The sequence below is a fragment of the Rhodamnia argentea genome, chromosome 1 (assembly GCF_020921035.1).
Source record: "Rhodamnia argentea isolate NSW1041297 chromosome 1, ASM2092103v1, whole genome shotgun sequence".
NCBI lineage: Eukaryota > Viridiplantae > Streptophyta > Magnoliopsida > Myrtales > Myrtaceae > Rhodamnia > Rhodamnia argentea.
In genome coordinates this window covers 20,440,198-20,463,366 of record NC_063150.1, presented here as the reverse complement: position 1 = coordinate 20,463,366, position 23,169 = coordinate 20,440,198, and the positions used below count along the sequence as shown (strand labels likewise).

General features: G+C 38.3%; 2 protein-coding genes across 2 annotated transcripts; both read left to right on the top strand.

Moving 5' to 3' along the window:
• Nucleotides 1–6,862: 6,862 nt before the first annotated feature.
• LOC115731423 (serine/threonine-protein phosphatase PP1 isozyme 3-like) lies at nucleotides 6,863–10,612 on the top strand. The gene is made up of 4 exons (XM_048275403.1): nucleotides 6,863–7,090; nucleotides 8,222–8,781; nucleotides 8,894–9,112; nucleotides 10,278–10,612. Exons 1-4 carry the CDS (start codon nucleotides 6,916–6,918, stop codon nucleotides 10,335–10,337), a joined length of 1,014 nt encoding a protein of 337 aa, XP_048131360.1. The 5' UTR covers nucleotides 6,863–6,915; the 3' UTR covers nucleotides 10,338–10,612.
• A 6,167-nt stretch (nucleotides 10,613–16,779) lies between these two features.
• On the top strand, nucleotides 16,780–18,349 carry LOC125313965 (protein FAR1-RELATED SEQUENCE 3-like). Its single transcript, XM_048275366.1, has 2 exons — nucleotides 16,780–17,261; nucleotides 17,703–18,349. The coding sequence occupies exons 1-2, from the start codon at nucleotides 16,905–16,907 to the stop codon at nucleotides 18,162–18,164; spliced, it is 819 nt and encodes a 272-aa protein (XP_048131323.1). The 5' UTR covers nucleotides 16,780–16,904; the 3' UTR covers nucleotides 18,165–18,349.
• The last annotated feature ends 4,820 nt before the right edge of the window (nucleotides 18,350–23,169 follow it).

Here is a 23,169-nt window from a genome sequence, read left to right as displayed (position 1 = left end):
TCATGAAGCTAAACTTCACACAAGTGAACTTGATTAATCCGAATGAGAGAAACCACCTCATGACTCATTGACCAACCACTTACGAAAATTTTAACCCTTTTGTAAAAAGTTCAACATTAAAGTTTAAGTAGATAGATAGTTGGAGACAACGCGAATATAAGGGTCGTTGAAATCCTAGACACACAATGTGGAGTACTTTAAAACATCTCTTCGGCCATCTATGTATAGAGTGGAAAATCATCCTTTCTCACATTCAACCTTTTCATTTCCTATATTCTTCTAAACTTTAAACGATGAAGGAAAAGAACAGCTACTCTACTCTTTTTTCCTTTACCCGACATAATTGACGAAGAACGAGTGAGTTGAGAGTGGCTTATTGACATAAAACATTACATATCACTAGAACAAAAATTCATGAACATCATTTTTTGAGGATAGGAACACCTGTCATGTTTATCAAATTAAATGTACACTCAAATCTACTTATTTAAATTAATCATGTTTAGAAAACTCAAGGAAGGATTTCATTCTCTTTCTTGACTTCCATTTTTTTCACGTTCCCTTTTCTATCCCACCCAAATACATAACACTTGACCTCTCTGACTTCGCACTTGTTTTGAAAACTTCACTTGTCGAAGCTAATCATCAGGTGATGACTTTTGGCTTTTCATTTATTTAAATGGCACATTTTCATACATGCTTTATGTTTTGGATCTAAGAAAATCAGCTATTGTTTTTTGTGCTATGTATGTGTGAATAGTTTGATGGAGATGGACGAAAACAAAACTCATGTTGAGGAAGAACACGATCTATCATATTTTTATAAACTCAATGATTTAGTAGGAGATGAAATTTTCTCCGGTTCATGAGTCAAAGCCTTGTTAAATTCTACCAACTCGAACAATAAAAGGATCATGAAATGTGTTCGATTCTCGAGTAAGAAATGGACGATTCGATTGTTGTGCACGTCCTACACACGTCGCCGATGCCGACCACAATAGAGCTGCCTACTGATTTCAAGAAGCCATGAAAGAAGCAATCAAAATATGCTGTCGAAGAATCAGCCGTCCCTAATCAAGGCGTTCAAAGAGGTACATGCTGATGCTTTTGTTTGATTCCATCATTTCATTTCATTTCTTACAAAGACGACAATATCCAAAAAAATATGGAATTACTTGCAACAACTTTTTTTTTTTGGGGGTCAAAGCAACACCTAGTTTGCTCTAGCATTTTATTAGTACCCATTATAGGCTCCTTCACTTACTTATAAGCACCGTTAGAAGTAAAAAAAAAAAAGTGCAAAAAAATAAAAACTTGTACTCCTGAATAAGAAGTCAATGAAAAAACAATTACATGGAGTAGAAGAAAGGTGAGAGACGGAAATTATAATTTTATTGTTATCAGTTGAAAGACATTTTAAGCTTTTTTTGAACGAAAGGAACAATTGGAAAACATTAGCAAATTAGACAACCGATTTAGATTTTAATAAAACACACATTTCGTACGTAAAATCATGGATTCTATGCTTATTTTTGTTCTGTCTTCCAGTGTCTTGCTATCAAGTTGACAAAGATCTTAAATCTTGCAATTCTTGCTTTGGGGAATAGTAGCTAATAAAATTTTAAATTTGCAGACTAATATCTGGTGGTAATATGTACTTTTGCATTTCATTTTATATGGGCTGAAAAAAAAAATTTAGGTGCTTAAGATAGTTGAGGTGAAAATCCACTCCAAACATATGTAACTCAACATAATCAAAATCCACTTGCTTATTGGCATTTTTACAGCTCTCTCAACATGTATTGGATTTCATGAAATTAAACTTCACACAAGCGAACTTGTTTATCCCAAATGAGAAATACCACCACATGACTTATTGACCAACCACTTAAGAAAATTTTAACCCTTTTGTAAATAGTTTAAATAAAAATTTAAGGCGATAGGTAGCTAGAGACAAGATGAATATAAGGGTCATCGAAATCCTAGACATACGATGTGGAGTACTTTAACACCCGTTCTCACACGCAAACCGGACTAAGAACAACAAGTAGAATTGACAAATGGGGAGTCGTCTCATATAAGACTTGAATAAAATCCTATGTATAAACAATACGTAGTGGGATACTACATGAATATAAGACATGTTAAAAGCCTATGTATGATCGATGTCAAATACTTTAACATCTTTGACCACACATTTTCTAAGTAATGTACAATTTTCATGCTTTTTGTGTGGTAACTTTCATTATATGGATAGGTTAAATATTTTTCATTGGAGTTGAATTGGAAAAAAAATCTTTTTCCATTGTTATGTTCCATTTCTTATTATATTGAATTACCTCTCCTCAGTAATCCTATTTATAAATGCTACATCATTTTTGACAATTCCTCTGAGAATTCGTTTTCAACTAGGTAATGTTCTACAATATGCTTCCTTCTCTTTTCCCAATTTATATTGAAAAAAATGCGATTGAATTTTCTTGACTTCATGCTGAAGTGTGTCTTTCCATGAAATCCTATAGTTTAACCCAAATCTAGTGTCTCCTTCTTTTGTTTTCGAAATTTTGAAATAAAGCAGTGAAAATCATTTTCTTTTAATTTTTGCTCCTAGAATTATGTTGAAGCGTGCATCTGCCACTAAATCGGAGAATATGAAAAGGCTGGAGTAATTTTGATGGAGTTTAAGGGGAAATCTTTGCGAGTTCAAACGAGGGCAAGAGCTACACAATTAACAATATTGGAGGTGATACTACGTTTCTCCGAGTTTAAGGAATTTGATATCTACCTGTTGACACTTAAAAGTAATCCAAGAAAGACTCGTGACGAGCACGTGAGGGAGCGATAATCAGCTACAGGAAGGAACACCGAAGCCAGGTACGTACCAATCAGAAAGGTGCCACGTGTTGGGGTAAACTCGGGCGCCACTTCCTTCTAGAGCAAGAAAAAGCGCGCGGAGGGAGGCCACGATCGAGGCGGTTGGCGATAATCCCCACGAGGTAAAAAGAAAAGGCGCGAAGACCGGGAAACCGTCATCCACGTGGCTTATGGAAAAGCGCAAAGCGTGGGGCCAAAGGAAGAAACCGTTCGGCGGTTACCAAAGAGCTTGCCTATAAATACCTCGCAGTAGCAAGATACACACACACACAACAAATCCAAAACACTTGCATTTTCAACTAAGCTCTTAGCCTTTAGCCTTTAGCCTAGCCTAGTTATAGCTTTTAGATTCCCGTCGTCGATTCAATTCCGGCGAGCATCATATCCAGAGTTAGGTGTCGTCGATTAGATTCCGACGTCTACTCACCAGGTTCAATGCCGTCGATTGAATTCCGGTATTGCACTCTTCACCCATCTTGTCCAGCATCGTCGATTCAATTCCGGTATTGTGTCTTACAATCCCCCGTCCAGTGCTGTTGATTAAATTCCAGCATTGTGTCCTACATCATCCCCGATCCCGTCGATTCAATTCCAGGGTCGCATACTTTTACTATCGCGCATATTGGGCCGTCGAAGTTGTCAAAAGCCTGTTTGTAACGCGCCTTTTGTGTAAATCTACTGCATTTGACACTCTCTGTCCAAAACCGACCCAGAACTCCTTTTCGGAAAACGAACGAATTAAGTTCGATAAAAGATTCTCGCGTAAGTAACTCTTTTTGGGCCATAGTCAATTTGGGCCTAGAACCTATAACAGGCAAAGCCCTGTCGAAGGATTTCGACGCGCAACACTACCTTTAGTTTCTAGACATGGTTTTATTTGAACTCTATATTTGGGATGAATTGACGGGCGTTTCAAGGTATTTGTCGATAATAAACATAAGAAAACCAAGGATTTGAACGATGAAAACACTGATTCGATGATGAATCGGATTCACCTGCAGTATAGTAAGAGATCCTTCGAGATTATTTAGTATTTACTTTAAGGTTTGATTCTACTTTCTTTATTGTTGAAGCCCTTTCAAACAATTTTCTCGGTATAAAAGGCTTGACGGTGGCAATGGTCATCGTCGTCACCATCTTTGAGGAAACAGTTTTCGTTTTGCATGTATCGATGCCTTAAACATGATAAAATCTAACCATGACAAGCCTGCCCTTCCCATTCAATGCAAGATATTCTACAGATTTGCTTCCTTATCTTCAGGTCTACATATAATCGATGTTTTCCTCACCCTCTCATCCTCATTTAAACCTCCAACGTTGTATTTAAAATATATGTACATAATTATGTATTAGTCAAAATGAGCAAGTCACAAGCATTCAGCTGAAGCACTTTCATGGTTTTTTGGGGCGTTATTGAGTGCTGTAGGAGGCGATGGGGCACTGCCTCAGTGCACGGCTGACGACGATCATTTGCCAGACAACTCATCAGGGAACAACGGCCTCACCAAGGGCTTGGGAGAACCTGCTGATCTGACACCAATTCATTGAGCACAAAAGTCGGGTACATGTTTGATTAGGCAATCGTGTTGCTGTCGCAGTTTCATTTCATGGATGTGTAGAACTTTTATGCGCCGGATTATAATTTTTCTATTTCCTTATGGTTTGGATTAATTTGCTGACCTTGATTGAACTATTTAGGGTTTTATGTGGATAATCTATCGGGCAAGCATGATCCATGCTGGAGACTAGTTGATTGTAGCTTAAACCTTTTATGTGTTGATTCAACTAGTGACCGGACTAGATTGATTTCATGGCAGTCGATCAAGAACTTTTCATAGATAGAAATTTGTGAGAACAATTCTAAATTGTTATATGCGAGATATGCGTTTGATTGAAATATATTGAAACATCGGAAGCTCTCTCGTTCTAAACCATTGGATTATATAGATTTCAGGTGGGGCGACAATATTTGATGTTGGAGTTAGAACTCACGCGCGATGCACACGTGAAATTTTTCAGTGTAAAAGTACCATGCAGGACAGGGAATCACGCGTACCGAGCATGTTTTCAGCTTGACCAAAGTTAAGGGAAGAAAAAGGGTTAAAGGAGTTGACCCAATTTGGGCCATCTGACGGGGCCCCGGCCCCAAGCCCTTTCTCAGCTTGACAATGGCAGGGTCTAGCATAACTCAATTCATTGCTCCTTGCCCTTTGTCATCAAGTTCAAGGCATACACATGCAATGAAATGATTATCCAAAAAATTATAAATTTATTGTACGGCAGGCAATCAATTATGTGCTTTTCAATTTTTTCTATTTAAGGGTTAATATCACGAGGAATCCCAAATTGATACACATGTGACAAATTACCCTAAACTAATTTTTTGACCGTGCAAAATCCCAAACCTGTACACCCGCAATAAATTTATCCCACGTTAGTTTTCATTTAATTTTATTGTCAAATTGCTGAGTTGGATAACATGTATGAGTTTTTTTTTGTTTTAGTCGAAAACATGTAAGAGTTGACAAATTTATCGGTTTGAGGTTTTCACCCTCTATTTGTCATAAGTGTAGTGGTTTGGGCTTATTCGGAGTATTAACCCATTTTAATGGATACCAACGAAGGGTGAATTTTTCACAACTATACCCATTTGAGATTTTTAGTGGTCAAAAAATTAATTTGGGTTAATTTTTCACAGGTGTACTAGTTTGAGATTTTTCACGGTAAAAAATTGATTTGGGGTAAATTTATCATAGTTGTATCAATTTGAAATTTTTCATTGTCAAAAAATTAGTTTGGGGTAAAATTCTCACGGATGCATCGGTTTGAGATTTTTGTAATTAAAAAATTAATTTTTGGTAAATTTATCACATGTATACCTATTTAGAATTTTTCGTGGTATTAACCCTCTATTTAATCCTAAACTTTTTTTTCATGTTTATCAATTTAATCCATCCAATCAATTTTGGTCGAAGATCACTGAAACCCGGGGGTCTAGTTAGCACCGCCCGCCTTACATGGCACGATCGGCATTGACGTTGACTATTTTTGTAATTTCATTATTAAATTTTCTAAATTTTCCCTTTTTCCTTTCCTTTCCTTTTTCTTTCATTTTTATTATTTCTCCACCAGTCATTGATCACCGGCTACATACGAGAGCCACGACACCCTCGCCCTGGCCTAGATCTATGTCGGGAACATCTAGCGAGCGCCGCGATGCCCTTGCTTGTGGCTGGCGATCGACCGAGAAACAAGAAAAAGAAAAAAAAAAGAAAAGAAAAAAAGAAAAAATCATAAAACAAAAAAATTGCAATAATCATCCATGTCGGCACCGGTTGTCGGCACTTGCCATGTAGGACAGTTGGGCCAAGCCAATAATCTTCGGCCAAAGCTGACCAAATTGACAACATTGAAAAATCGTCTTAATGTTTAAGACTAAATTGGTAAAATTATAAGTTGAAGACTAAATTGACCTCTGTATGATAGGTTTAAGACTTTTTCACCCAGGCCCTCCATTCCTAAAAGCCAAATTTCTCTCTCTCTCTCTCTGTCTCTGTCTCTCAAGCATGATGAGAATATATTGGACCCAAGTAGAACTGCAGACGGACTATTAAAGCGAGTGGAAGTCAACTCTGATATTCTGCGAGCTCTAGGGATGATGCGCAGCTTCTTGATTTTCTTTTGAGTATGGTTGGTGAGAAAACAGAGGAATTCCATGGCTCTCTCTCTCTCTCTCTCTCTCTCTCTCTCTCTCTGCTCGACTCGGAATCTGAACGCGCGCCTCTCTATCCATGATTTTTTTCGAATATGATTCTCCCCTCTTTCCCACTTCAAACCCAGGCCCTCCATTCCTAAAAGCCAAATTTCTCCCTCTCTTTCTGTCTCTGTCTCTCAAGCATGATGAGAATATATTGGACCCAAGCAGAACTGCAGGCGGACTATTAAAGTGGGTATTCTTGATCATCATCTTCTCTTTGTTGTTCGCTTTGGTTTGTGCTCCTTCCACGTCGAAGGGAAGTCTTTTGGGTTGGGCAGAGAGAGATGGAAACATCTGTTCTGAACTCCATAATCGAGAGGCTTCTCAGTGTCAGAGGCAAGCCAGGGAAGCAAGTGCAGCTCTCAGAAGAAGAAATCAAGCAGCTCTGTTTCGTGTCCAGGGACGTCTTCATGAGCCAGCCCAATCTCTTGGAGCTTGAAGCACCCATGAAAGTTTGCGGTACTTTACTCTTCGCTCTAATCCCTGTATTATTCGAGTCTGTGGTTCGTTTTCAAGTTCAAGGACTGACTGCATGTTAGCAATCACTAGAGTCTGTCTTTTAAATTTAAGCATGCTTTAACATCATAATTGAGGAACAGGTATATCATGTTGTCCACGTTTCTTCTCCTTTTCTGTTGCTATATGTTCACGAAACAGAAGTAGATGCTTCCTAGATTGAATATCAAGGAAATAGATGGTATGTTAAACTGCTGGATTGAATGATGAGTTTGGGGGAGTCCAAACTAAGTTTCAGTTGTCTGGTATGTGAATTCCGTGGCAGGGGAAGTTTCCTAGCCTCAGTTGTTTTGAGTGGAAGAATATGTTTGCTTGCATTGATTGCTTAACTCAAAATAGATTGGTGTGGGCGACGATTTGTTGAATGGAAGAATCAAGCAACAATTACCGAGCATGACGAACTGGGTTACATAAATCACTATCAGAAGAAATGGTAGTTCGCTGGGCCTGTCTTTTGATCCCCTGGTTCGAGTCCAGCTTGTGACAAGGCCTTTTTCCGTCATATCCCTTCAGAGAGAGGAGATGGTTGCACTTTCTGACATAGAGCAGATTCCTGGATGATGATTCTGAAAATATGGTCTCTTCAATTCCTTTTTCAACGATAGCCACTTGTTATTCTCTTTTTCCATATCACAGACTTATTGGCTGATCAATCCTTCTTTCTGCAAATGACTGGCACTCCGCATGGTCTGCTTTCAGTAAATGAGGCATCATTATGGTTTGTGTACCAGAATGTGATACAATATTGCTGTTTCATTTCCCAGTATGCTGTCCTAATGTTATTTTGTTGCTATGTATTCACATGTCGATTTCATCAGTCTTGAAACTATGAAGTTTTGCATTATTTGAACTGAAGGTCTGCTAGTGTCAGTAAAATATTTATGTCCGTCGTCTTTTTGTCCTTGGAAGATGAAAGGTTCGAACCATCTCATTCTCTAATAGCATCACTTGTACTGCTGTACTATCCTGCAGCTGACAATTCGCCTTACAGAAATTTGGTTCCAGCACCATAGATGATACACATCTAATTACTGCGAAGTATGCCATTGGGTAATATCTCTTTTTGTCTAACAGGAGATATCCACGGCCAGTATAGTGATCTCCTAAGGATTTTTGAGTTCAGTGGACTCCCACCTCGTTCAAACTACTTGTTCCTGGGAGATTATGTTGATCGTGGACAGCAAAGCCTGGAAACAATTTGCCTTCTCCTCGCCTACAAAATCAAGTACCCACAAAACTTCTTCCTCTTGAGGGGCAACCATGAATGTGCATCTGTGAACTGCATTCACGGATTTTACGACGAGTGTAAACGGAGATTCAATGTCAAGCTCTGGAAGATATTCAACGATTGTTTCAACTGCCTCCCTGTGGCAGCTCTTATTGACGATAAGATACTGTGCATGCACGGCGGACTCTCTCCTGATCTCAACAATTTGAACCAGATCAAAAGGTTACCTCGGCCCACCAATGTTCCAGAGGAGGGTTTGCTATGCGATCTTCTCTGGTCCGATCCTAATAAGGACATTCGAGGATGGGGGCCGAACGACAGGGGAGTCTCCTATTATTTTGGCCCTGACAGAGTGATGGATTTTCTTAGGAGGCTGGATCTTGACTTGATTTGCCGTGCTCACGAGGTTTGGGATTGCTTTGAGCAAAAGAATAGTTAACCCTGGAATCGATTATTTCGAATTCAAGATGGTCGATATTCACTTGTACGATTCATTCACCTCATTATTGGCATGTCAGGTTGTTGAAGATGGGTATAAGTTTTTCGCCAACAAGCAACTCGTGACCATATTTTCGGCGCCTAATTATTGTGGGGAGTTTAATGCTGGTGCTGTGATGACAATTGATGAGAACCTTTTGTGCTCTTTCCAAATACTCAGTCCTGCTGATAAGAATCTGAAATTCAGCATCGAGGGCACTGCGACGGCTAAATCTACTGCGTTTACAAATAAAGTCAAGGTCGGTGCAATCTTATGACTTGCTGAACCGTACTTTTATGGCCCTTTACCTTAGTCTGTGTTATAAAATTTCGGATTTTCAGTTTTATTTGTGACGAGTGAACAAGGATAAAAGTGAAACAAGGCACTGGTTGATAATTCTTCACTGTCATTGTCGTGGAATATATAGAACAGAGGGAAAGAAGCTTCCTTTCTGATGATACATATTCCTGTGGCGAATAGCGAGGCATCAGGTATTTATAAGGTTTCTATAATTGACTTTTCTTTGAATGGCCTTGCAAGAAATACAGAAACATTCAGAAAGAAAGGAATAGGACTGTTTGAGATGGAGTAAATTTGGTCATTGTCAGTGGGACATACATGAAAAATTGTGAAGAAGAAGATGAGGTCACATCTTTGACAAAAATGAAAATCAAGCTACGATGGCATTCCGAAAAGGGGAACGTCCACAAGAGATATGGCCTAATTGATCCATTTGTGCAGTCATTAGGGTCCATTTTGCTTTGATTTTGTCCGTGTAGATTGAAAAGCTTGTTGGTTCTGAAAGAGAGATATACCAAATGTGTGTAGGCTGCAATATTTCACTATGAAAGTGCATCTAGTCCGAGATGGTAAAGCATTATGGACTAAAACTTTATAGTCTAAACACAAACTTGAACAAAAATCAAGTGTTCTAGGTGTCAACTTTCAATGCAGAATCATATTGGAAGGTCGATTACCTTATCATTTTATCTACCTCATTCTACAGAATTCTACAGATCTTATGATTGTCTTGGATGGTGGTAAATGCTCTGAATGAATCACATAACTGAAGCATCTATTGATTACTGGTTAGACTAGCTTTAGCTAATTATTGGAACCGATCTGCGCAACTGTCGTAAACCAAATATTTGGTGTTGCAACCGATAATGATTTCTGAGTATTGGCATCGAAGAATGCTAACACGGCATTTTTTTGTGGGCCTTCACGCTCATCTTTTTATTGGTCTGTTTCTTTGTCTGTGTCTTACTTTTCTCACAGCAACATTTTTCGTTTCCTCGGCAGACATTTCTTGGAACAAAAGCGTAAGTAACTGCTGGCCCTTAAATAATGGAAGATATAGACAATCATTCCAAGTCTCTGGATAACGGATCTTGCATAGAGGATCATTTCTATTCGAGGGAAAGGTCACAACTTTGTCTCTGTGTTTAGTTCTTCCGATAAGAATGTCGAAAGATTTCTTCTGACGGCAGGAGGGTGTATCTTCTTCTGCAATGTACAAAAAATTGAGTGAACGGCCAAGGATGGCTAATTGCAGAGTGATGCTACTTGCTAAGGTTGTTCAAAGATTATGAAGCCGCATTGTTGAACTGCCGCTCCTTTTTGCTTGTTGAGAAAGAATTACAGCCTATACTTTACTAAGAGCACTTGATTGCTCTTGAAGGATTGATATCGAGGGGTTGAGATATCAATCATTGGGTTCATATGGTTAAGGGGATGATGTACATGCTTGCTTAATGTTTTCCAATGCCGCAGTTTTCTTTTCTTTATTTTTCGTTTCCCGATGCAGCGGTATCACCTATGGTAAGTCCATACAAATGAATTTTAGTAAGAGCAGTGTACCAATGTTAGCATTTCGTACCCGTGCGGCCTTAGGGATTTCTTTCCAAGTCAGCCTTTTGCCACACACAAGGATCGTAGAGAGAAACTCTCTTAGAGAGAAGCTAAAAATTTGTGTTACCCGTGATATGATACAAATAAGTAGAAGAAGATCCTTAAGAAAATTCTATCTCTCCAGCTATCAACTATCCTCACTAATTGCATGAAGGCTCTAGAATAGGGTACATTTATGATATCGCACGCCTTTAGAAATATTCTAGAGAACTCAAGAAATCTTAGGAGACTAGTTTGGTCTTTTCGAATCATTCACAGTCCTTCGTAGCGTGGAAACCTCCGAACTTTGGAGGTTTAGCTCACATGTTTGGAAGGCAACATAGGTGTGCATTTCTCACATATAATGTTAGGACTTTGGAGTTTTGAGGTGTGCACGGTAGTAATTCTGGTATCGCATGTTATTTGGGAAAATTTCCAATAGCCCCCAATGGTCGTTCGACTTTCAAAGTCTGCTCCAAATTTGACTTTGTTTCAAAATACTTGGGAACTTTTAACACTTCCGCTCGATAACCTCCCCGAAGTGTCATTCGTTTCTTGAATTTCTCTGACTTGACTTGTTTTAAAACACCCTAACTTGGTCACTGCGACTCAATGATCCCCCGATCTCGTCACTGTCGGAAATAATGGCTGACCAATGAATAGGTGCTCGTCACGCACACGTTTTGACCAATGAATAGCTATATGGAGACCGTCGGGGTACTAAAGTAAAATCTAACTAGGCAGTCTCCTGCGCGAAATAAGTTAATTTCAATTTAGTGTTGTGAGGTTATGGTAGTTTTTGGATCAAGATGCCGCGGGAAAGTCGCAAGAAGTGCACGTGATAGGTACATGTTTGTCGGCCGGCCATTATTCTCAATGTTGGGGAATTTAGGTGGGTTATTGGGCTAAGTTGATCGAGTTCGTGATTTATTTTGGAACATAGTCTAGTCTCGGGAGGAAAATTTCGGGAAATTCACAGGGTTAAATTGAGTTAAAGTGATCAAACTCATGGAATATTTTCGAACAAAATTTGGTCGAGAGGGAACTTCGACAAGCAACGGTGACTTCATAGGGATTGTTGGAATTTTCCCCCAGCTTATTTTGAAGATTAACATTGCTCGAGGAAAATGACAAAAAGTACTTGTTCATATACAAATATCGTTGGGAAAATTGATTGGTTCGACAAAAATTGGAGAGTATTCCAAGATATCCTATGTAATAGCTATTTTGCCAAATTGCGAAGGAACAAGTAACACATGAATGTGGGTGCTTATCACCATGACTGAGACGGCTCAAATGGTCGCTATTTAAGGTTTTATGCGATTTATTTATTTAGTAAGCATGATCTGCATAGGAGACTTGTTGATTGTGACTCGAAATTTCTATGTGTTGATACGATTTGTGACCATACTCGGTTGATTTCATGAGGGTCAAACGGTAAGGCTTTAGAAGGACTATTGTGGATGACTCTTATAAGAATGAGGTGGGTTTTTTTTTTTTTCCTCACTTTCACAAATAGAGACTTGGGAGAACAATTCTACAAATGCGAGGTACATATTTGATTGAAATATATTGAAACATCAAGCTTGGTTTTGTATGAATACTCACTCCATCTCAACTATCAAATTACCTGGGTTCCACGTGGAGTGACAATAAGTACTGGCGGAGATAAAATGACTTCACATGCTTTGGATGCATACATGAATTTTTGGGCTTGACCAAAGTCCAGAGAAGAAAAAGGTTTGAAAAAAAAAATGGGGCCAATCTGGGTCATCAGACATGGCCCGGCGCGAGCCCATTCTCAGCCCGACAATTGCAGGGTCCAGCATAACTCAGCCCACTGCTCCTTTTTTTTTTTTTTTTTTGTCTGAAAAGCTTAAAATTTTTATTAAGAAGTAGATCGAGAATACATAAAATTTGCAGAAGAACACAGCAAATTCGAGAGGCTAAGGGGGGGATTAGAGACCCAATTCCAGGGTAAGGTTTTGTTACGATGGGCTTTGCTGACCAAATCCGCAACCTGATTACATTCAGTGATGGAATTTGTTCACGTGTGCCCGCTGCTCCTTGCCCCGTTCCATTATCAAGTTCAAGGCATGCACTTGTTTAATTAGGTTACCATAAGCACATGTAAATTCCTTTGGATATTTGAAAGAGGGGAAAAAAATGGGAGATAGATATACCTTCATTGACGATGCTTCTTTAACTCATTTTTAAAAATATTGGAAGAATGACCTACCTAATATCATAGCCATCGAACCGCGAAGATTTACATTATTACCCTTCTCGATTTCATTTTCCACAATCCATATTAGCGGTTTTTCTTTGTTAATTAAGGGTGTGTTTGTTTCACCAAAAAATAAATAAATTTACCAAAAAAGTTTAAAAACTAATTGCTTGTATCACTTATAAAGATGGATTTGGATTCCCTGCCATAGTTGCTCAATGTCACGGGTAACATTAAATGAATCTGCACCGTCCATTCTTATCCGAGGCTCAATAATCCACCACGTCATCTAAAGGAGGGGGAGGCAAAAATTGGGCGGCACTTTTGAAATCTGGATATTCTCTCTCTCTCTCTCTCTCTCTCTCTCTCTCTCTCTCTCCCTCATTCCTTTTCCTCCTCTGCCCGAATTTCCTTTGCTCTCTCCTCAATTCCTCTCCCAAATTTCCTTTGCTCTCTCGTCGAATCCGAAACGAAATTTCCTCTCTCCTCTTTGCACCTTCACGCTCTATGTCGCCTCATTCCTTTGTCTTCGCCGCTCACCTCCTTGGCCTCCCTCGCATCGTCCGTCATCTCCGTTCGACGCGTCGTAGCTCTCCACTTCAAGTCTGCCGCCTCCAAGCCGAGATTGGATGGGATCAACTTCGCCATAGCATTTGCATGTGCTCCCTCCCGCCGACGAACATCCCTCATCGCCCTCTACTCCCCTTGATGTGCCGCGGCTCTCCACTTCAAGGCCGCCGCCTCCAAGCCGAGATTGGATGGGATTAGCTTTGCCTTAGCATTCGCTTGTGCTCCCTCCCGCCCCCGAACATCCTCATCATCCTCGACTCCCCTCAACGCATCATGGCTCTCCACTTCGAGGTCGCCGGCTTCGTTTCAGCTTGCCCTCTCACTCGCGTCGCCTTGGCTTGTGTGGTAAAATTTCTGATTTGAGCCTCGATGGTTTTACATGCGCGTATGAACTTGCCTAAGCTTGAATTATATATACTCCCGAGAGAGAATTGGTGGGCCAAAAGACTGCATTCACCTTCAAATCGCCCAATGAATAGCAGAGAAAGATTGTCGCAACAAGAGTGCGATCCTACCGATACTTATACATAACTTGTTTTCTGTCGGACCAAGGAATGATGAAGCCAATGAAAACCTAGCAAGGCTTGAGAGAGATTGCTCGCATCACCTCCGCTCGCCTCGGCTTCTATGGTAAAATTTCTGATTTGAGCTGTTTGCCTTACTTTTAAGCTTTGTTTGCGTGCACAACACTTTAGGGCTACCCAATTTTGGATATGAGCTTCGTGAGGAACTGTGATGAGGGTTCTTTGTAGTTTTCTGAGAGAAATTAGTGCTTGAATTTAGGCCCTGCATTTTCCTTCTATGGAGAATATAGATGGAATGCGATTACCAACTTGTAATCCTTCACTAATCACATTCTATTTTAATCAATGAGAAAAGCTGCATTTATGTTACTCCACAAAGAATTTGAAGTGTCTTGTTAACGTCTCCTCTTCAAAGACAGACTCATCTACTAGGAGTAGACCTTTTTAAATGAACAAACTGGTTTTTGACTTGAACCCCCACTTAGGACTGTTGATATGATGAATGTGGAAATTAGTGGAATCTTTAGATAAGACAATAAGTTCATAGAAGTGTTTCATCTTCAGTATGTTTCATCTTTTACCGATGATGGAGATATCCTCATGTTGAAGAATCCCAAATAGTTTTCATTTAGATGTTACGATCGAGTCTTAGTGATATGAGTAATACTGGTCGCCTTGCAGCAAATATACATATGAGACATCGGTGCGTGGAACTTCAACTTGGAGGATTGAAAAAGTCAGGTTGCTTTGGTACATATTCTATACTATCCTGATCAATTCTAATCCTCCTCGTATTAAATTGCAGGATTATCATTTCTTCCACGAGCTGTAGTTTGTAATGTTGCACATTCTATAATTTTTGGTTTTTTCCCCTTCTTTTCTAGTTGAGGTGTGAAGGTTGAGGGAAACGTTTTCATTTAGTTTTGCTATGTTCCCGTTGTTTGCGATTCGGGGGAGGTACCTAATTTGCAGTTGACTTCTAAATCAGCTCACATACAAATATTTTCATTTCTAGTTGTGTCTGGAGACTCTACATTGTAATTACTTGCTATAATGCATAAGCGCACTTTTTTTGTCAACAAGTAATTGTTTCTATAACAATTACGCAGCCATAAATGCAGAATCTATTCGAGATCTTAATGCATGTGCTCATGATGCGTCACTATGTCAAGAGAGCTTTTAGCTATATGTATAGCCTGAAGTTAGAATGTACACAAATAATATCCACTTCATGTTTTATGATAGAGTTATGCGGGTCTCTTCAACCTCTGCCATGCTTAGTACTAGCGGTCAAATTATCCCTCAAATGGAGACTCCCTCTCAAATGGATGATGATGGCCCAAGGTAATTAATATGTAGAAGTGAAAGTATGTTAGTTTTTCTTCTGTTTTATTGTTTGTTGTTCAAGTTTATCTTCTAATGGTGCTACTTTGTCCACTATTTTGTGCGTGATTTTATCAGCAATAATGATTGGACTCCACAAGTGGGTATGGAATTTAATGATGTTGATGAGACATGGGAGTTTTGGAAGATGTATGCATTGAAAATAGGTTTTGGTGTACGTAGGAGAGTTACTAACAAAAGTAAGGATGGTTCCATAACTTCTACACGTTTTTGTTGTGCGAAAGAGGGACATCGACGAAAAGATAAACGGATGGAATTAGTGAAAAAGCCCAGGTCTAAAACGATGATGGACTGCCATGCTCGAATGGGAATCAAATTAGTTTGAGGGAGCGGTAAATTTTGTGTGTATGATTTTGAGCCAAAGCATTCCCATCCACTCCATTTTGCGGAGTGTACTCACTCGATCTTGTCACATAGGCAAATAAGCGATGTCCAAGCTCGATAAATTGTGTTGGTCGACAATGCAGGCCTCACACATAAACAACAATATGACTTGTCTAGTGTATAGGTTGGGGGAAGAGAAAATGTTGGTTGCACAAGGGTTAATCTAAAAAATTATCTTCACACTAAACGAGAGAGAGACATGGAGTTTGGAGATGCGGGATGTTTATTGAGGTACTTCGAGAAACGACACATCTTAGACACATCTTTCTTCTATGCTGTTCAACTTGATAGTAATGACCAAATAACAAACATATTTTGGGCAGATTCTAAGATGGTTATTGATTATGCTCTTTTTGGTGATGTTGTGACTTTTGACATCACATTTTCCACCAACAAAGAGTATAGGCCACTCGGTGTCTTTATTGGATTCAATTACCATAGAGAGCTTGTCATTTTTGGGACTGCACTTTTTTATGATGAAACTGCAAATTCATTCGGATGGCTTTTCGAAACATTCTTGGGGCCACACAAATATAAGAGCCCCGCAACAATTTTTACTGATCAAGATGCAGCAATGTCGAAGGCATTAGAAGAGGTGATTCCCGAGACAAGATATGGATTGTGTACATGGCATCTAATGCAAAATGCCATAAAAAAATGTTGGTCATTTAATGAAGAGTGAATCTAATTTTTTGACTGATTTGAAGAAGCTTGTGTACGAATATGTAGAAGTGAAAAAATTTGAAGAGGCTTAGGACTCATTACTTTCAACATATGAAGCCGGTGACAATTCTTGACTCCAAAATCGTTATAGGTTGAAAGAGAAGTGGGCTAGATGTTATATGAAATCTACAGTGACCTTGGGGATATGTAGTACACGGTTGAGTGAGAGTTTAAATGGAGATCTCAAGGATTATCCGACATGTAATATAAATCTAAATGGATTTTTCAAGAGATTTGATAAGGTGGTGAATGATAAGCGGTACAAAGAGTTACAAGCTGAGTTTAATGCTAAAGAGAAATTGCCTACGATTTTGTGTTAGACATTACCTATGTTGCAGCAAGCGGGTAAGGTCTATACACCTTTGATGTTTGAAAATTTTCAGGCAGAATGGATGAAAAATTTATCCCTGGTTATCAAGGAACGTAATGAGATGGGTCTCTTGCGTGAATATGTTGTTGGTTCATTTGGTGCAAATGAATTAGAGTACAAGGTCATTGGTGGCCCAAGCAATGACGTGGTTAATTGTGCTTGTAATCATTTTGAGACCGTTGGGATTTTATGTTGCCATGCGTTGAAGGTGCTTGATAACTTGGACATAAAGTTAATTCCTAGTGCTTATATTTTGAAGAGATGGACACATAAAGCAAGAGATGGAATACTAGAGAAGCATGGTTTAGATACTCATGTATAAGTTGTCGTTAAACTATTTTTTACTCAATTTAGTGTTCGAATTTATTGGCAACTTCTAAAAAATTCTAAGGAAAAGTACACTAGAAGTGCCATAACTTGTGTACGGCATTCACTTGAGTGCAATAACTTTCAAAAATCGTTTACTTGAGTGCTACGTCGAAGCAAAATCATTCACTTGGGTGCTACGGTAACTTTTCCGGCATGCCACGTCATCTTTCCGGTGTCTACAAGAACTTTTCCGACATGCTACAGTAACTTTTCAGGCGTCTACAGTAACTTTCCCGGCTGCCGCATCAACATGGCACTCAAGTGAACGATTTTTAAAAGTTATGGCACTTAAGTGAACGTTTTGAAAGTTATGGCACTCGGGTGAACGTCGTACAAAAGTTATGGCACTTCTAGTGTAATTTTCCCTAAAATCTATATATTCGTTCGGGGGAATGGTGACATGGATGCAACCGATAGATATAGAGAGGTGTGTCCCGAGTTTGTTAAGATAGCAGTCAAGGGCTCACAAACTATTGAGAGATATGAATTTATCAAGAAGATGATCTTGACCATAAACAAATCTCTCGATCAAATACCACTTGGAAGTGAGTCTCGGGGAAATTTGACAGCCTTAAGTGAAGATACGAGTCTCCTTACAAAATGTATGGGCCTCAAGAAGAAAGATGGACGCAAAGGAGGAAAGCGACATAAGAATTGTCTAGAGAAGAATAAAACAAAAAGAAAGAAGCAAGGAGACCCACCTCAAGCTTCTTCGCAAGCTTCTTCTGCACCTCAAGTTCTTGGAAGTTACAATATGCCTCCGGGTTTTTATAGTAGTCTATTCGGTAGGTATGAGGCATCACAAGAATTGAATATGTCTTCTATGATAGCACCGCTTGGTGACGGGTAATGCACTATTCTATTTGCATTAAGTTATGTTCATTTTATTATGTACATTTTATCATGCATGCTAATTTCTAATTAAATTAACTCTTTCTATTTCTTCTATTTGACAATCGGGATGTTGTAAAAGATATTCCGATACACTTACGTGAATTGGAAAAGATCTTCTTCATCGGTTGGAGTCCACTTGAGTGTCATTGTTATCCGGGTATCCGTTACGTGACTATAATTTTATCGTGCTCTTAAAATGCCTAAGTTCTCGTTGTAGAGATCTTACTTGGCAATGTCAATGACTGGTCGTTCTAACGATGTTCAGTCTAGTGCTTCTTTTGGGATTTTTAAATTTCTTTTTTTCAATTCCAGGATGGCAAGGAGAAGCGAGCAAGTATGAAGTTGTGGATTTGTTTAGTGCTTATTGTTTTTCTATTCCACTTAGTGAGTAGAGGTTTATTTGATGTTACTGTTTTCCGGACTAATGGTTTTCACTTTACGAGGGGCAAAGTTTTTCATATTTATCGACACTCGAGACATTTCATTGTGGATGTTTAGACTTATCGGCCTGCCTATACAGCCGTACCAGCTCCCCCGAACTTAGAAGATGCTACAATTGACATAAGGCAAGAGTTTACTTTAATACGCTTGCACAATTAGCTAGTTAGCTTCATTTTAGCTTGTTGTGATGATATATGGAGAAGGAGAACCGACTAGTAACGCCTTCATGCATTGTGTGTGTGTCCGTCTAGTGATATTTTATCATGAAGTTTGTGAAGAAGCTTGGTTGTTCTAGGTTAGATTTGATCATATTGATGGCTCATTTTTTCATGATTGTGACGAAGAAGATGATGCATCTGCATTTTTCTGTGTGAGTGTTCTGTTTTCTTATTTCCTACTAGAAGTGAAATCGGTTATCTCTTCCGGCATTAGTTTACTGGTTTTTTTTCTTTTCAGCTGTTATTGCTTCGAGCTACCGGCTTTCTTCTTTCTTGCTACATTATGGCTTGCGACTGCATGGATTCAAGACTTGCAGTGACACTTTCATTTTTTCAAGACTTGAGACTGCATGGATTCAAAGTTAGTGAGACCCGTAGTGACGTCAATGTAACATGTACTAAAGTTCAGTCACCACCAATGAAAGTATTGCGGGGAAATGATGGATGTTGTGTTTTATTATGGTTCTTGCATCTCATTACTTCTGTATGTATTTTGTTCTTTGTTTGAACTATCAATTAGCAAGTAGATGTTAGAATTCACAATCTGTGTTCTCTCGGATGTAATCCACATTCAATTAGGTGCTAAATTCGGGACCACGACTTTTTTTTTCCTTTTTTTTTTGTTACAAAGTGAATTATGAAGGTCCATCATCAAGAACAAGGGTTGATGCATTTCCTTATTCGTTTGTGTATTAACGACCTCTTTTTTTTTCATGTAATTATCTATTTAGTTTCCAGGCTAACATTCATAAGGAGCTTTGACAAAAAGGAAACCTTGATGCAATTTTAGCAAGATGCCAAATGTTAACTAAAAGAAAGGAAAAAAAAATGACTATTTATTAACGAAAAAGTAAACACATGGATGAAAGATTGTTTGGTTCTTCCGAATTTTTTTTTTGTACATGACTATTCGTATGTGACCTTGGAATGGACATCGGTCAACCTCATTGTAAAATAACGACAAAAGAAACGAATTCGGCGGAAACGCAAAAGCAAAGATTGTTTGGTTCTTCCGAATTTTTTTTGTCCCTTTCCGAATTTTTTTTTTACTTTTCTTTTATATGAAGAAAAGTTTTCAATTCTACACTAAAAAAGGGCTTCGTATTAGAAAAGTGTGAAACAGGAATGTAAAACCAAGGTCACGTACGAATTATAAAAACGATGTGAGTTTGCATAAAGCGGATTACCATTTCTTTTTACTTTTCTTTTTCATGTCCCCTTTTGAAATAAATTTTTTAACTTTCCTTTTACGAAAAAAGGTTTCCGATTGTACGCTAAAAAAGGCTTCGTATTAGAAAAGTGCAAAAAGGGATGTAAAACCTAAGTTAGGTATGAAAATAAAAATAAAAAAAAATGTGAGATTGCACAAAAAGGAAAAGGTTCCGTCTCTCCCTTTTTTGGACATTTGCTCAAAGCTTGTTAATCACCAATTTTAGCGAGATGCCGAACGTTAACTAAAAGAAAGAAAAAAAATGACTCTTCATTAACAAAAAAGTAAACACGCGGATCAATGTAAATGAAATGCAAATTCGAATAATCGGACTCGCAACATGGTCGGGTATATAGCGAAGTAGACTGGAATGGACATCGGTCAACCTCATTGCAAAATAACGACAAAAGAAACTAATTCGGTGGAAATGCAAAAGCAAAGATTGTTTGGCTCTTCCGAATTTTTTTTTGTCCCTTTCTGATTTTTTTTTACTTTCCTTTTACATAAAGAAAAGTTTCCGATTCTACACTAAAAAAGGGCTTCGCATTAGAAAAGTGTAAAACCAAGGTCACGTACGAATTATAAAAACAACGTGAGTTTGCACAAAGCGGATTACCCTTTCTTTTTGCTTTTATTTTTCATGTCCCCTTTCGAGATAAATTTTTTAACTTTTCTTTTACGAAAAAAGGTTTCCGATTGTATGCTAAAAAAGGCTTCATATTAGAAAAGTGCAAAAAGGGATGTAAAACCTAAGTCAGGTATGAAAATAAAAATAAAAAAATGCGAGATTGCACAAAAAAGAAAAGGTTCTGTCTCTCCCTTTTTTGGACATTTGCTTAGCACTTATTAATCACCAATTTTAGCGAGATGCCGAACGTTAACTAAAAGAAAGAAAAAAAATGACTACTCATTAACAAAAAAGTAAACACGCGGATCAATGTAAATGAAATGCAAATTCGAATAATCGGACACACAACATGGTCGGGTATATAACAAAGTAAACTAGAATGGACATTGGTCAACCTCATTGCAAAATAACGACAAAAGAAACTAATTCAGCGGAAATGTGAAAGCAAAGATTGTTTGGTTCTTTCGAATTTTTTTTTTGTCCCTTTCCAAAATTTTTTTTACTTTTCTTTTATATAAAGAAAAGTTTCCGATTCTACACTAAAAAATGGCTTCACATTAGAGAAGTGTGAAACAAAAATGTAAAACCAAGGTCACGTACGAATTATAAAAACGACGTGAGTTTGCACAAAGCGGATTACCCTTTCTTTTTACTTTTCTTTTTCATGTCCCCTTTCGATTTTTGTTTTTACTTTTCTTTTATGAAAAAATGTTTCCGATTCTAGCTAAAAAAGGCTTCGTATTAGAAAAGTACAAAAAGGGATGTAAAACGTAAGTCGGGTATAAAAATAAAATTAAAAAAACCCGAGATTGCACGAAAAAGAAAAAGTTCCGTCTCTCCCTTTTTTCGACATTTGCTTAACACTTGTTAATCACCAATTGCTTAAAAATGGTCTGGAAGATGTTTTTCATGGCCATGTACTTTGAACCTCAAGGACCAAATACAATAAGTTCGAGTATGGAAGCAAATTAGTATGAACACAGAATGGTCTAGGCTAAGTAACTACAATTATATCGAACGAAGTCGGAACAAAAAGTCATCTTCATGCGGTGAGTTCAATGGGTTTTAATAATGCTGGGTTAGAAACTGGACAAATGAACAGGTTTACAAGGCTTGATTCACGTTAAAAATCTTTCATATTGCATCACAAAAAATAGAACGTTTGATCCGAATGAAACTAGGTAACCTGTAGTTTCCAACGCATATTTGCAGCAGCGAAAACCACACGCAACAACCAAAAACAGAACATTACCAAGAGAAAATGAAGCAATACAAAGTCACAGCGCATCATGAACAAATTCCACCTTTCAAGAACTATGGTATCAGCTTGAGTACAAGTTCGCCGCACCGAGGAAAACAAGGGTCTCTGCCCGGTGAAACTAAGTAATAAAAAAAAAACAAAAATACTCAACAATGAGTATACTCCCTGTTGAAAACTGGAACAACTACAAATGGTGGGGAACTCGACATCGGGAACCGTAGGGACCTTCCTTGTCTTCTGTTATATTCAGGTCTCCCTCATTCTCTCTTTTTTTTTCTTTTGTTGCTGTTCTCTTTCCAACTTCACAGTCCACCACATCCAGAGTCTTGAGTGCATGAAGGTTGCGAGATATCAATTGAAGCCTGGTTTGGTGAAACTGGAACATTCCTTACTAATCATATCTCAAAAGTTGTCATTCACCTCTCTTGCATTCTGTAGCTCCTGTACGGTCAATCAAAGCGAACCTTGGGTGTGTTCCAATTCTTGTATAGTCAATCGATGCGAACATTGGCTATGTTCCAGCTCCCTTCGGGTTTGTTGCTGCTCAAATTGAGTTTGTTCCAACTCTATTCTAGATCTCTAATTATACGGCTACATCCACTGGGACAAGCATCATCCTGATTAGACATAACAAGAAACCATATAATTTTTACATCCCTAAACCATTAAAAAAATTAAAGTGTCTTATTACAAGAGTAAGCAACTAACATACCAGCTTCACATGTTCATTATTGGGACGAAATTGTGACGGAAAATGAATTGTCGTTGGCAACTCCTTCATATTGAAAAAATTCAAGTACGCCTGTTTTGCGGCTTCCTAATTGTTATATCCTTTGTAATTAGCACGACTAAAACCACTTACTTGGACTTCAGTTTGAGGCCAACTATCGCATATGCCGATATTATGACCATTGAAAACAACATAGTATTCATTCGGCATTTCAACAAATCTAAAATAGCATAGATAAGAGTCATACAACACCAAGGGGCATTAGCATTCAATTTACAAAGTATTCATTTTACCGCGTATATACACTAGAAATACTAATGCAACATACTTATTATAGCTACTTGTATACTTCTTTTTTGCTTTTGAATGGATTAAGCAAATGGAGCAATATACACTAGTGAAGATAGTTAATATCAGAACTCTTTGGAATTAGGGGAAGAATTAAGAACCAAATAACCAAATAATCACTTGTC